The 13,524-nt window shown below is 40.8% G+C and overlaps 5 protein-coding genes across 5 annotated transcripts; 4 read left to right on the top strand and 1 right to left on the bottom strand.

The window, feature by feature from the left end:
* The first annotated feature begins 218 nt into the window (after positions 1 to 218).
* LOC113706273 (uncharacterized) lies at positions 219 to 2,625 on the top strand. Its single transcript, XM_072061524.1, has 6 exons — positions 219 to 665; positions 799 to 1,008; positions 1,111 to 1,190; positions 1,995 to 2,070; positions 2,146 to 2,241; positions 2,326 to 2,625. The coding sequence occupies exons 1-6, from the start codon at positions 267 to 269 to the stop codon at positions 2,476 to 2,478; spliced, it is 1,014 nt and encodes a 337-aa protein (XP_071917625.1). The 5' UTR covers positions 219 to 266; the 3' UTR covers positions 2,479 to 2,625.
* A 770-nt stretch (positions 2,626 to 3,395) lies between these two features.
* Positions 3,396 to 5,327, bottom strand: LOC113703043 (uncharacterized). The gene is made up of 3 exons (XM_027224258.2): positions 4,796 to 5,327; positions 3,789 to 4,155; positions 3,396 to 3,701 (listed from the first exon to the last, which is right to left on the bottom strand). The coding sequence occupies exons 1-3, from the start codon at positions 5,255 to 5,257 to the stop codon at positions 3,502 to 3,504; spliced, it is 1,029 nt and encodes a 342-aa protein (XP_027080059.2). The 5' UTR covers positions 5,258 to 5,327; the 3' UTR covers positions 3,396 to 3,501.
* Positions 5,328 to 5,954: 627 nt separating this feature from the next.
* LOC113703665 (uncharacterized) lies at positions 5,955 to 9,503 on the top strand. Its single transcript, XM_027225104.2, has 7 exons — positions 5,955 to 6,264; positions 6,386 to 6,532; positions 6,708 to 6,806; positions 7,367 to 7,558; positions 7,787 to 7,906; positions 8,646 to 8,717; positions 8,834 to 9,503. The coding sequence occupies exons 1-7, from the start codon at positions 5,989 to 5,991 to the stop codon at positions 9,056 to 9,058; spliced, it is 1,131 nt and encodes a 376-aa protein (XP_027080905.2). The 5' UTR covers positions 5,955 to 5,988; the 3' UTR covers positions 9,059 to 9,503.
* Positions 9,504 to 9,761: 258 nt separating this feature from the next.
* LOC113703666 (uncharacterized) lies at positions 9,762 to 11,228 on the top strand. The gene has a single exon (XM_027225105.2). The coding sequence runs from the start codon at positions 10,041 to 10,043 to the stop codon at positions 11,115 to 11,117; it is 1,077 nt and encodes a 358-aa protein (XP_027080906.1). The 5' UTR covers positions 9,762 to 10,040; the 3' UTR covers positions 11,118 to 11,228.
* Positions 11,229 to 12,270: 1,042 nt separating this feature from the next.
* LOC113702739 (early nodulin-like protein 8) lies at positions 12,271 to 13,429 on the top strand. Its single transcript, XM_027223866.2, has 2 exons — positions 12,271 to 12,604; positions 12,732 to 13,429. The coding sequence occupies exons 1-2, from the start codon at positions 12,409 to 12,411 to the stop codon at positions 13,127 to 13,129; spliced, it is 594 nt and encodes a 197-aa protein (XP_027079667.1). The 5' UTR covers positions 12,271 to 12,408; the 3' UTR covers positions 13,130 to 13,429.
* The last annotated feature ends 95 nt before the right edge of the window (positions 13,430 to 13,524 follow it).

The following is a 13,524-nucleotide window of genomic DNA, read 5'->3' as shown; positions in this document are numbered from 1 at the left end:
ACTTATTTTTTAGATTTGTGTTAAGTTAAAGATTTCGAATCTGAAATTTTTCATTTAAATTCTCTCCTCTTACTGTCCAACCCATCTCCCGGTCAAATGTCAGTGTTTGAATGAAGCTCCTGTTGAATCAAATTATAAGTACTTACTTAAGACTTAAGAGTAAGCTACTACCAAAACAATTAGTCTTCCAGCCCGCCCTTAGCAAAGAATAGACAGAATTTCCAGAAAAATGATAAACCAAAAAAAAAAAAAAAAAAAAAGGAAAAATGCTAAAGCTCCCCAGGGCATCAGACGATCCATTCCTAGCCCCAGTACACAAAAAGCCCATGGCACTTTCTTCAAAGAGAAAAAAGAATCAAAGAATCTCCGATCATTCTGCAAAGTTCATCCAAACAAAAGAAGGCAGGGAGTATTTTATTTTGACTCTTTTCACCTACTTCTGGTACTGGTACTGGCTACTACTGCAAATCTTGCCATCGATCCCCTTAGCAGTTAGCATAGCACACTTAGATGCTAGTAGCACCCTGTATCAATCAATGGTTCCTCAAAGCCTCTCAGCTCCACCATCTTCCTCACCTACTTTACTCTCCACCCTTAAACCCTCCCTCCTTTCGGTCCTTAAACCCCCCATAAATCTCCATCGCCATCACATAAAGCTCCTCACGGTAAACTTGCACTATTACTAACCAGTGTAAATCGTTAGCACCAAAACATACTCCCGAGCAGGAGTATTTCTTTTATTGCTTAACTTGAACTAAAGAAATAAATTTGGGTTTTTTTTTTTTTTTGGTTGCCCAGAGAAAAGTGAGAAATGGGAAGTGCAGGGCAGAGTTTTCAGCTGACACGCCTATTGGGGTCGCAATCGGCGCGTGCATTCTCAACTCACTGGCCTTTCCAATCCCTTCTTCCCCGGAGGATGATGATGAGGGCGACTCGGTGATTGATTCAGCTGATGCGCGGTTTGCGGTCATGGGAATCATCAGCTTCATACCTTATTTCAATTGGCTGGTTAGCCTTTTCCTAGAGTTAGATTTATTTCTCGATTTGCTAGTTTCTGTTATTCCGCTTTTCTCTTTCCCCACCTTCAGTTGGGGTGTTATCAATATGCAGAGCTGGTTTTTTGCATGGTTGGATACTGGAAAGCGGCGTTACGCTGTTTATGCTATTGTGTATTTGGCTCCTTACGTGAGGTTGGTGATTCTTTGACTTTAAGCTTGCTATTCTTTTTATGCTTATATAGCATCCATTCTCTGATTCTGAGCTCTGGAGCAGGCAAACTATTTACCATACGTTGATTGCTTTGATCAATTGAAAACGATTTTACTACTTGCTCAGTTGCTCTGCAAACTCTCTATTTTTTTGTTGCTGCGAACATTCTGGTGCATCTTATGGTTTAAACTGGCCTTCCATTTCTTGGAGGAGGCATTTGTGCTTGATTTACTTGCTTGTAAATTTTGGCAAGGCAGATGTAGGCTCAAATATCCTTTGCTTATTTTGAGTTGTGGGATTTAGCATGTAACAAAAGAATGTGTGGTTGCTTTTTCCTGACTCTTAAGCATGTTAGCTGTGAAGTTTTATTCAACTATCTGCGGTATGAAGTTTTCCTAAGCATGTATTGAGTTTTCTACCTAATAGTGCTGGTGGACTGAGGATGTCCCCTCTCTCTCTCTCTCTCTCCAAAATGTGAAGGTCATTTAACAAGATATGGTGCTCTACAACTCCGCTTTAACATTTCTATAACGTCTATGTGTGTATTCAGATGTCGATAGAATCACTTAGGTTTTGGTTTAAGAAAGGGTGTCTATTTCTTGCTTTATCTCTACTTTTTCTGCAATACTTTGGAACCAAAATGTATGGTTTGTTCCTCCAAATTTGAAATACATATGCTGATATGTATAGCATTTTGATGCCTACCTGTCTCGAAGTAGGAATTCAAAAATTTGCTAGCTTGTGGTCAGCATAAGCTAAACTGGTCTACTTCTTGCAATTTGTAGGCCAAATTTGTCAATTTCACCTGAGGACAGCTGGCTGCCAATTGCCAGCATTTTATTGTGCATCATTCACGTTCAGGTTGAGATTCGCTGTTCTCTTTACCATTCTTTTGTGATGGAATCTTGATTGGGAATTTCTCTTCTATTTTGGCAGCTAGAAGCTAGTATTAAAAATGGAGATTTTCAAGGGTTTCAGTTGTTTAGTGAAGTTGCAAAGCATCTACCATCAAATGCTGCAAATGACGATGAGGTTAGCTGTGAACAACATGGAAAGATATGTTATTTTTGTCTGAGTTTCCCATCTCTGACTGTTAAGGACTTTTTTGATATGAAGGAGAAAGAAAATGATAATATGAACTTGCCATCTGCACAAGAACGATATAGAAACAATACAGGGAACTCGGGAAAACCTCGCAGAAAGCCGTTCAAAGATTCCACAAGTTTGGATACAGAAGATGGAGAGGCCGATGAGGGAAAGAAGCACTAGGGAAACAGGATTTGCTTTGCAAAACGGGGAGGCTGAGTAGTGAAGACTTGTTTGTTGTTTGTAAACTGTCCTGTGAATTATGAATGCTTGCCACAATCTTACCTCACACATTTTTTGCCTTGCTTGAATTGCCATTTTTCCCCAAAATTTTTTTTGTGTTTTCCATAAACACAATTTTCAATCACCTTTTTACTTCACACAAAATTTTCTGCTAATACTCTAGAAAATAGTCATTATTGTGGGGGATTTGGGTATCTGAGTCTATATGGCAAAGGTCATTAACATCAAGAATACAGCATGATTGAGTCTATATGGGAAAAGGTCATTAACATCAAGAACATAGAATGATTCGGTATGCCGTCAGTATTTATTTACTTGAAGGTGAATAAAGCTCGCTTTTGCTCTTCGTTTTCACACTGTCAAAGCTCTTGAGGCCTTTAGCCTTAAGTTTTACGATACATGGACGTTTATATATACACACAATAGACTTTGTGCTGCACCATGAACAATGAAATACAGAAAAACTGCAAATGGTTCTTCAGCCTTTCATTTTACGGTAAAGATTCCATAACAGTTGCTTAATTTAGGCGAAGCTTCAGAGAAAGGCCACTGCAGTTGAATTGTATCAAGTTTGTGTGCAGCTCATCCGCTCTGTAGCAGGTACTATCGAGGGTTTAAGCATAAATTGCACTAGTTGAAGGAACAAGTGGTTGGCGGCAGCAGCCTGGCTTTTCAGCCCTCAGTCTTTCGTAGCTTGGCACGGGCTTGTGTGATTGACAACAAGAGCGACTGATCCATGATTTTTCCAAGCAGCAATATTGTTGGTTCATCTTGTGTTTGGATTGCATTTTTCTAGAATTTTTGTAGAAAAATTACTGTTTGATATATGTGAAGTAAAAAGGTAACTGAAAAATGTGTTCACGGAAAACGTAGCAATTTTTCTTTGAAAAATGGCTGTCCAAACAATACAGGTTTGCAAGTTCGCCGCAACCAAAGAAATTTTCCATCATATGAGAGGCCTGTTCATGTATTGGTGTTGGAAATAGATGTATCGATAGGAAATTGGCTTAGAAACCCCACTTTCATGCAGAAATCCAAACCAATACCGGCCAAAAAGAAAATCAAGAGATTTTCAGATACATAAACTGCACCATCAAGGGCGGTTGACAAAAGGCTGTCAGTGTCCAACTCCAGACCTGGTTCGGCACCCAATGTTGCAAGGCCTACATTACCAGAGGAATACGCCATAAATATCACACTCATAATTATCAAAACATTAGCACTTATCATCCATTTTTGAACAGTAATACCTTTGACAACGCCAAAAGCCGCAGATGTTCCTGACTTGAGATGAATATCGTCCAAATTTCTTCTTACTGCATACCGGAAGGTTACTCCAAATAAAGCACAGCTAACACAGGTAATTCCTAGAGGGAGTATTAGGTCAGAGATGGCAGTTATTCGAGTTAAGGATAAGGGCAGCCCTGCCAAGGTGCCAACTATGGCAGATATTGAAGCCGCTTTTACAGATTCTAGTCTCTCTTCATTTCTGTCAACTGATTGAATTTTCACTGCAGTGAAAGAATCTTCCTCCCCGCCACTACCACCAATTAAAGCACGCTCTGCCTCTTCAACCATTGCTTTTGCATCTAAAATCTCTTTTTGACATTCTGCAATCTTCAACTCATTTGCACTCAGTATATCGAGCTAAAAATCACATCTCAAGCACATTTCAGCATGCAAATCGAAGTAGAGCGTTATATGGAATTGGAGCTAAAGCAAGGCTCAAACATTGGCATGGGAGGGCTGCGAAGGCACAGGATTGTCAAGAAAATGATGCTTTGGTTGACAAAATATCTCCTATGCTAGCCTTGTCAAGTAAATTAGATAGAAATATAATGCTACAACTAGCTAGCTATGCAGCGATTAGACTATTTAGATCACAAATAAGCTCTTAAAGAACCCTCACTTTGCACGTCCCATGCTACACCCATCTATGCTTCTCCTCCTATAACAAAAATAGCAGACTACTAGTATTAACAAAAGCACTACTGTTTTTGGTGGTGCATACCTTGTGTGAGAGTATGAATAGCTGTTCAAGTTACAAAGCAATAAGACAAAGGTCAAGCAATAAGACAAAGGTCTTCACCATTGACAAGAGGTACAGGTGATATAATGAGCATGCACAACATCCACAGAGCAATTCGATAGCGTTTACGAGCAGAGCTTCCAATAAGGTCGGAAATCAAAATAATGCAGAAATTGTATTAGGAATTGGGGAGGAGAGAGAAAACGTTAAAGAAAAAAGAAAAAAAACCTGGGAAGTAGTGGATTGGAGCTTGTTAACATAATCCCTCAGGAGCTTAGCCTCGAGTTCTTGTCTTTGAATCTCAGCCAGCTGTTTCTTGGCCATTTCAACTCTGTGGGTTGCTTTCTCCAACCCATCCAGCAAAACCCGGTTCTCCTCTTTGTTGAACAGTTGTTCTACTCTCTCATCCACCATACCTGATAGTATATCCTCGAGACTGCTACCCGTTTCATTCTGATTCCCGTTGCTGCTGCTGCTGCATTTAACGAGATTTACTTGTAACCTTGTTAGTCTTCTTGGTCTTGTTGGTGCTGCAACTAACACCGCTGCCGCGTTTGAGAACAACTTTTTATTAGTGACTTGAAATTTCTGATTGTAGTGGTAGGAGACGTGAATTCTGATTCTGGGGTTTGGAAATGGGATTGACGAAAAATTGGATGCTGAAGCGATGGGTGATGAAGACGAACCCATCTAATCCGCAAGGGGAAAAAGCAAAGGGCCTCGAGACTGCTCCCAAAAAAAAAAAAAAAAAAATCTTCGCTTTGGGCTTTTATCCAGCCTTGCTCTCCATCTATATAAAATTACCATTTTGTTCCTTATAACGGAGTCTTGGCAAATGCTATCTTTACCACCATGTACGGGTACCCATTTTATTTTTTTCTGGTGCTAAACACAGACTCGACACGTGTGCAATAAAAATAAATAAATAGTATTTATGATCATATGTTTTATAGTATAAATTTTTCAATATTAAATCAATTTTTAATGTTTTAAATTTTTTATAAAATAATTCCATAATGATAGCTATAATGTTTAGAGATAATTATGCAAAAAACAGATGTTCAAATAGTTAAAAGTAAAAAATATTTATAGATAGTTATCTTGACGTGAATTCTGATTTGAAGGAAAATAATTCATCGTATGTGTGGATAAACTAAAAGAGAAATTTATAAGAAAGATATAATTAGCAATTATGTATTCTATTGGGAAAAATGATATGAGTATTTTCATTTGCAGAAGTGGGGAGGGGAGGAAATTTTCGAGGATTATTGGAGGTTATTACAAGTAAAGTGACCATACAATCATACATACGAGACATTGGTTTAAATTAAATAATAATACTCTAATAAAATATTATTATTTATTATTATAAAAAGGATCCGGAGCTGTTTGGATTTGGGCGGTTAGAAATAGCGACAGGCATGTTGGCCGCAGCAGTTCAAAGAGTTCTTCTCAGCAAGAAGCCGCTTTTCAACTTCAACTTTCACACGCAACACAACAACTTCATCTTCCCTCTCATGGCAGCCACCTTCAGCACCGCTTCTTCTTCACCCACAGCTTCCGGCAACCTCACAACAACAAAGCGAGTGGGAACTCACAATGGTAGCTTCCACTGTGACGAAGCTCTCGGCTGCTTCATGATTCGCCTTACCAGAAAATTCTCCGATGCCCAAATCGTCCGTTCTCGTGATCCTCAGGTCATTATTGTTATCTCTTTCACACTTCGTGCAGGTTCTACTGGCGCCGCAGTTTTCGGTGGGTATAGGTTTGTGCATCTGACGTGTAGTTAATGTGTTTGATGAAATGCTTGAATTGAAGGTTTTGGAAAAGCTTGATGCTGTTCTTGATGTTGGTGGGATTTACGATCCAAGTCGCGATCGGTATGATCATCACCAAAAAGGTTTTGAGGAGGTTTTTGGGCATGGCTTTAATACAAAGCTCAGTAGTGCTGGTCTCGTCTACAAGGTAGAAAATATATATTTACTTAATTATGTCTGACGACGTATGCTTCTATGTCTCATTTGGCAGTTGAATAGACTTTCTCTATCAGTTGATAGATTTTAGTTGCCATGATCTATCTTTTGAATCCTCTGTGACATCCGTTAAGAGTATTAAGTAACGATGCATTGCATTTGATTAGCACTTTGGAAAGGAGATTATCGCAAAAGAGCTTGGAGTTGCGGAACAACATCCTGATGTGCAAAGGTTGTTTTTAGCAGTTTATAAGAGCTTCATGGAGGTACTGACAAAGTGCTCTGTCTAAACCCCCTTCCCCGGTTATTTGACGATATAATTGTTCTCTTTGTGATCATGGCACCTCAAAGAATTCTGAATGTAGAACTGGATGGTAAAGTAACAAACTTCTTTGAGCCATAATTCGAGATCATATTATGGGAAAAAGATACCTTGCTCGAAAGGATTCTTTTATTTAAGAAGAAATCTTTGTGCTGAACGAAGTGTGAGGACAATATTAATTAGTCAATGCAATGCTTAAACATTTAGTTCCTGTGTTTAATTATCTATATCTCTTAAAGTAGTATGAAGGATAATTGACTGGCTATTAATTTGTAAAAGGTGGGAAGGAAATGAAGACTTGCTGTAGATTCTACAACACTTTTTACCTAGCTACAATTGTACTCCTGGAAAAAATATGTTTCTCATGGAAATGGGGTGGGGGCGGATAAATGTATGAAGTGATGAAATGTCATCCGTCTGTAATGGCATTTGGGACAGTTTGCACAAGTAGGAGATTTTTCTCCTTGGATCAATTGTGTTGACATTTTTGTTCAACTTTCACAGGCAATTGATGCGATAGACAATGGAATTAACCAATACGACACAGACCAGCCCCCGAAGTATGTAAACAATACTCACTTGTCTTCTCGGGTAGGAAGGTTAAATTTGGACTGGACCGATCCTGACCAGTCATCTGAGAGAGAGAATGAAGCCTTTGAACGTGCGATGATTCTGGCTGGGAGTGAGTTTTTGGATGTAAGGCTTCCTTATTTGTTTTTTTATCTATTTTTTGGAAGATTAAGTTTTTGCACTTTAAATCTTGCTAAAGATTTTGGGGAGTAGGGCTCCTGTCACATTTATTTTGAAGGTTAATTAGTCTTGTTTTGATCTGACAAGGATAGAAGGATTTATAGCCCAATAGTTGACTAGTTGCACTGAAGTTGTTTGTTTAAACTGGTAACAAATCTTTCCTTTTATTCACAGAGTGTACGGTTTCATGTAAGATCATGGTTACCTGCTCGGGCAATTGTCATTGAGTCTCTTGCAGAAAGACAAGATATTGATCCAAGTGGAGAAATCATGGTCTTGAAGAGATTTTGCCCTGTAAGTAATTTGAAAACTTTGTGCAAGATAGTGCAGCTTTTTAATGCTTTTTCCCTTAAATCTACAATCTTTCATTACTCTGTAGCTCATAAGTGCTTGATTTAGATTGTTGTCATTATTACTCTGCACTTACTTGCAATCAGTTATTTCTTGGAAGACTTGTACTGGATAGCGCATATCTTTTGTTCTACAGTTGAGAATGGTCACTAACAGTTAAAGAGAGACAAGATAGGTTGTTGTTGCCTAGTGTCAGTTATGCATGTTTTCCGTCTTTATGAAACGAATAATATGTATACCTGTTTTCTGGTTACATTTTGTGAAGCTACCATCACATTATATGTATGCGCCATGCAAGTCACATTTGATTTGAAGGTGGGAAAACTTTCAAATTCTTGTATTGAACCGTGATGATTTGGCATCTTTTTGTTAGATTCTTTTTCGTCTTTTTTTTTTTGAAACACGTTTTAATAGTATCATTAGTATTACAAATTCTATCTGTTAGATTTTTTTGTCTTTTTTTTTTTATAAGTTTTTCATAGTATCACCAGTATTACAAATTCTATGACACACCCATTTCTTTGCTGGGAGATACTGCGCATGGTACTTTATCAAAACATACCTCATATATTTATGGGTGTTAGAACCTTATCATAGTATCAGTTTGTTATTTGTCCACATAACCCATGGCATATGGGCTCCAAGCTGAGAAATTTTTATTTGGCATTGTGTTGTCCCATAGTGGAAGCTTCATTTGTTTGAGCTTGAGGCGGAGATGAAGATTGATCCTCCTATTAAATACGTCCTTTACCAGGTACCTATGTGCATCTTGTTTTGTTATCACTTTCATCTGAATTTTTTAACCTCTTGACATGGATTTTCCTCGAGTTCTTGGTTGGTTTAAAATTATTGTTTTCTTTGCTTTTGTAGGATGACAGAAGTAAAAGTTGGCGAGTGCAGGCAGTGGCAGTATCTCCTGATAGATTTGAGAGCCGGAAGGCCCTTCCAGCTCAATGGCGCGGCCTCAGAGATGATGAACTGTCTAAGTTGACTGGCATTCCTGGGTGTGTATTCGTGCATATGAGTGGTTTTATTGGTGGAAATCAAAGTTACGAGGGCGCTCTGGCAATGGCCCAGGCTGCTTTGAAACTCTAGGACACAAACCTAGAACTTTCAATTTTTTCCGAGGACACAAACCTACAGCTTTCACTTTTTTTCGCTAGGAGACAACTACTTCAGGATTCGAGCACAGTGCCAACCCAGCGTTGTTGCTGTCCTGCAGTTGTTCGCCTAAGAATTGTCAGCGTTGCCAGCTTTGAGTTTAGGTTTAACTTTAAGATGGATTTGGACGTTTTACTACCTTCTGAATTCATCACAAGGTTAGGAAGGAAGAAAGGAATTCAAAAATTTTTAAGTCGAAAGTGGGAATAGAATTTCAATGCGTATGTGTCCAATTATTTGTATACGCTACTGAGTGAAATTCTTTTGGCATGCAATGACACACTTATCTTAGATGGTCCTGGATGGACGGAAGATTGCTTTGTATGTTGAGATCTGCGTTTTTACGTTATTCAGAATTGACTGACTCTGCTTGACTTGAGATTGGGATGTCTACTTATTATAGGCTAAAGCTGCTGCATTCAGGTTTCAGCCTCTTACTACCATGGAAGGAAACAATCATCGTCATGCCTAGTAATCCCTTTTGGTTCTATTTCTGTTTCCGACTCGGGAGATATGTAATCAAGCAGCTGATTAAACCTACAAGTCTATCCTCCTATAATCAAATTAATTATGATCATAGGTGGTTCTTTTAGTGAATTAGCTATAATAAAGGTGAATGGAGGATGATGGTAGCGGGAAAGAAATGTACACTTTTTAAGGCAAACACTTGCCCTTGCATCCGGAATATGCAAAGGTGAATGGAGGATGATGGTAGCGGGAAAGAAATGTACACTTTTTAAGGCAAACACTTGCCCTTGCATCCGGAATATGCAAAGGTTCCAGTCGAAAAATAATTAAAGAAAGCCCTAACGGTTCGTTTTTCTCATTTTGTGCGCGAAAACAATACAAGGCGCAAAGAGAGTCTTGGCCATCCCCCACAGGCCACAACCATACCCAAGTCGAAGTTAGTTCGGCCATGGCCACTGTGGCAAACAATTCTTCTTCTTCCCTCTCAACTCTCAGAAAAACAGCCCTTTATCCCACTCTCTCCCCAAGACCTCATTCAATTCAGCCACCCTTGCCCTTCTTTCCTTCTCCTCCAATTACCCATCTCTCCCTAAACCTCAAATGCTCCGGCCCCACCACTCCCATACGCATTAAAAGTTCTTCGTCCTCCGCCGCCGCCGCCGCCTCCGTCCCAGAAACACTCAAATCCCGCCTCAGAAATGGCGAGACGCTTTACGGCATATTCCTCCTCAGCTTCTCCCCAACCCTCGCCGAGATCGCCGGCCTGTCCGGTTACGACTTCGCAGTCGTCGACATGGAACACGGCCCCGGCGGCATCTCCGACGCCCTCCCTTGCCTCCACGCCCTTGCCGCCACCAACACTGCCGCCATCCTCAGGATCCCGGAATCCTCCGCCACCTGGGCCAAGAAGGCCTTGGATCTGGGCCCGCAAGGAATCATGTTCCCGATGATAGACGGGCCGAAGGCGGCCCAAAAGGCCGTGTCTTACTGCCGCTTCCCGCCCAGTGGGGTCCGGGGATCGGCGCACACAGTAGTTCGGGCCTCGGGCTACGGGATTGACGAGGGGTATTTAAGCAACTACGAGGAGGAGCTGTTGATCATGTGCCAGGTGGAGTGTGGGGAGGGAGTGAAGAGGATTAAGGAGATCGCGGCCGTTGATGGGGTGGACTGTATCCAAATGGGGCCGTTGGATTTAAGTGCGAGTCTGGGGTACTTGTGGGACCCGGGTCATAAGAAGGTGAAGGAGGTGATGAGGGCAGCTGAGAAGGCGGTGCTGGCGGAGTCGAAGCCGCCTGAGGAAGGAGGGGCCTACTTGGCTGGCTTTGCCATGCCGCACGATAGTGGGTTGGATTTAAAATCACGAGGGTATCACATGGTGTCTGGGGCAGTGGATGTAGGGTTGTTCAGGAATGCAGCTGTAGAGGACGTGCAGAGGTTTTGGTCCACGGGTGTGGAGGAGGCGGACAAGTCTTCAGAAGAAGGCGAGGGTGGTGAAAATGGGGATGAAAAGTATTGGAGCGAGTAAAAAATTTTTTTTTTTAAAAAATGCTGCTGTTGAATTACCGTACCGTACCGTCTCTCAAATGTAAGATGTAAGGGTTGGGCAAAAATAAATAAATGAAATCCTCTTCGTGTTTGTCTTTCTTTCTCATTGGAGTATCATCTACCACCGCCCCCTTTCTTCTTTCCTTCGTCATGTGGACGAATTTGTTTCATGAGTTAGATTGCGAATGTGCGAACGTATCTGTATTACAAAATGTGGTTTTGATTGCCAAAGACGAAAAGGAAAGAAAGAAAGAATGTGAAAGGGAGCGCCCCCAATTCACGAGTTATTGAAAAAATTGTTGCCTACCGATTTCCTGCTTGTGTAACGGATATATAGGGTAATTGCTCTGTTGGAGAACACATATGAGGAGCAAATTCTACTCACTACATTCAACAGATTAGGATCAAATTCTGCAAAGTGATTAATTTGGCGCGTATGAATAATTGTTGCCATGGGGGCTGAGTGACAGACAGAACTTACGTAGTGTCGGTAGATTGGGTGGGACTGTTATGGAAAGACCCTCGATCACTTTCAGTAGCCAGTTACTACATAATTCTTGCCCAGACGTTTCGGAAACAGGCATAGGCCTGTAACCAGTTCTTCCCAATGATGAGCTGCATCATGTGGTGCTTGTCCAAACTGTACCATGTGCTATGGTTTTCTCCAATAATGTAAAATTCCCCCAAGTCCTTACCATTCTCTCCTCTCTCTCTCTCTCTCTCTCTGCTGGGTTGTCCTACCTCGTCTTGCAGCATGCAAAACCAGTAGATCCAAAATGTTTGCACTGATTTACCATAACAAGAAGAAATACCAATAAACATATCTTTATTGACTGTTCTGTTCCTTCCTGCCCCCAAATCATAAGTGTACCTATTATTGAACCCCCCCCCCCTCCCCCCCAAAAAAAAAGGAAAGAAAGAAAGAAAGAGCGAAGCCAGAATAAAGGCCGAGCACTAGTACAAAAAAAAACATCCTCAGTCAAAGAACTCGCAAAAGAATCATGGGTGCCGGTGGTTAAAACATCAAACCTTTGACTGCATACCCAAAAAAAAAAAAAAACCGAGGACATTGTCGTAAATCCAGCTGGCACGTGTCTCTTAAGTCTTTACCCCACCAATCAACAATTGAGCAATCAATTAGTGAATACTCCGATTCTCTTTGGCCAATAAAAAAGTTCAGTTCCCGGACTCCCAAGTTGTGTCCCTCTCCAGATTTGACGGAGGAAAGGCAAGTGCAGAGTGCAGTGTGCAGAGAGCAGCGACGCCACCATATGGCAAGTCTTAGAATTTCAAGATGCCAGTTTTTGCATGCTCTTCAGTTGTATCTTTTGATCCAAACCGCCACAGTCTGCTGCTACCAATACAAAGTCGGAGATTTGGATGCTTGGAACGTACCCTCTTCCGCAAATCCAGATGTCTACCACATATGGTCCAGCAACCACAACTTCACCATTGGAGATTCCCTCTGTGAGTTAATTCTTTGCAACTCCCTCGTTCCACTGAATTTTTTCCCCAGTTTTGCATTGCTCTCCACACTCTCTTTTGCAGTGTTCATATCAGCAATCTAATGATTCAGCTCCCAACTCTTTTGCAGTGTTCCTTTACCCTCCAAGTCAAGATTCCGTAATACAAGTAACAGCTCAATCCTATAAGAGCTGCAACCTTAAAGATCCAATCTTGACAATGAACGATGGCAATTCGCTCTTCAATATTACGTCCCCCGGCTTGTTTTACTTCACCAGTGGCGTACCGGGGCACTGTGAAAAGTCGCAAAAGATTCGAATTGCTGTTCCTGGAAATGGATCTTACGTATTTCCACCAGATGATGCTTCAACTGCACCTTCTCCTTCTTATCCTACTGTTTTCGGTCCCATGCCAATGCAGGAAACAGCCCCCTCTTCGGCACCATTGACCAGAGTTCGTCCCGTCTCAATGTCGGCTGCCACTCTACTCTTCCTGTGTGTGAGTGTGATTGCGATCGGCCGCGTTTGAACGATCTGAATCTGAGCAAGAGACATTTTTAATGGTTTGAAAGAGGATACAATCATCCAAATCTCCGGAAGTTTATTTGTTCGCATATATAGTTTTGAATTAGGCAAATTGATTTGGGTTTGTCTTCTTTTACCTGTGGAGGAAGAAGTTGATTTTTTTTTTTCCATTTATTTCTTTTAAAAAAAATTAATTCTGGATTATTTGTACAAGATGATATACTCCGACCAACTATGATGGTTCTTTCATGTAATATGTAATTCTTTGCCATGATATAAAACAGTAAAGATTGTATTCACAAAAGCGTAAAGCTGTTGTTGACCCTACTTGCTATTTCGTATATGATATGAATATCAACCTTTTCTTCTTGCCCGGAAACATATCATCACTGCACACAC

The sequence above is a fragment of the Coffea arabica genome, chromosome 8e, assembly GCF_036785885.1.
Source record: "Coffea arabica cultivar ET-39 chromosome 8e, Coffea Arabica ET-39 HiFi, whole genome shotgun sequence".
Taxonomy (NCBI): domain Eukaryota; kingdom Viridiplantae; phylum Streptophyta; class Magnoliopsida; order Gentianales; family Rubiaceae; genus Coffea; species Coffea arabica.
The sequence above is the reverse complement of the archived record's forward strand: the minus strand, read 5'-3'. Positions and strand labels throughout refer to the sequence as shown.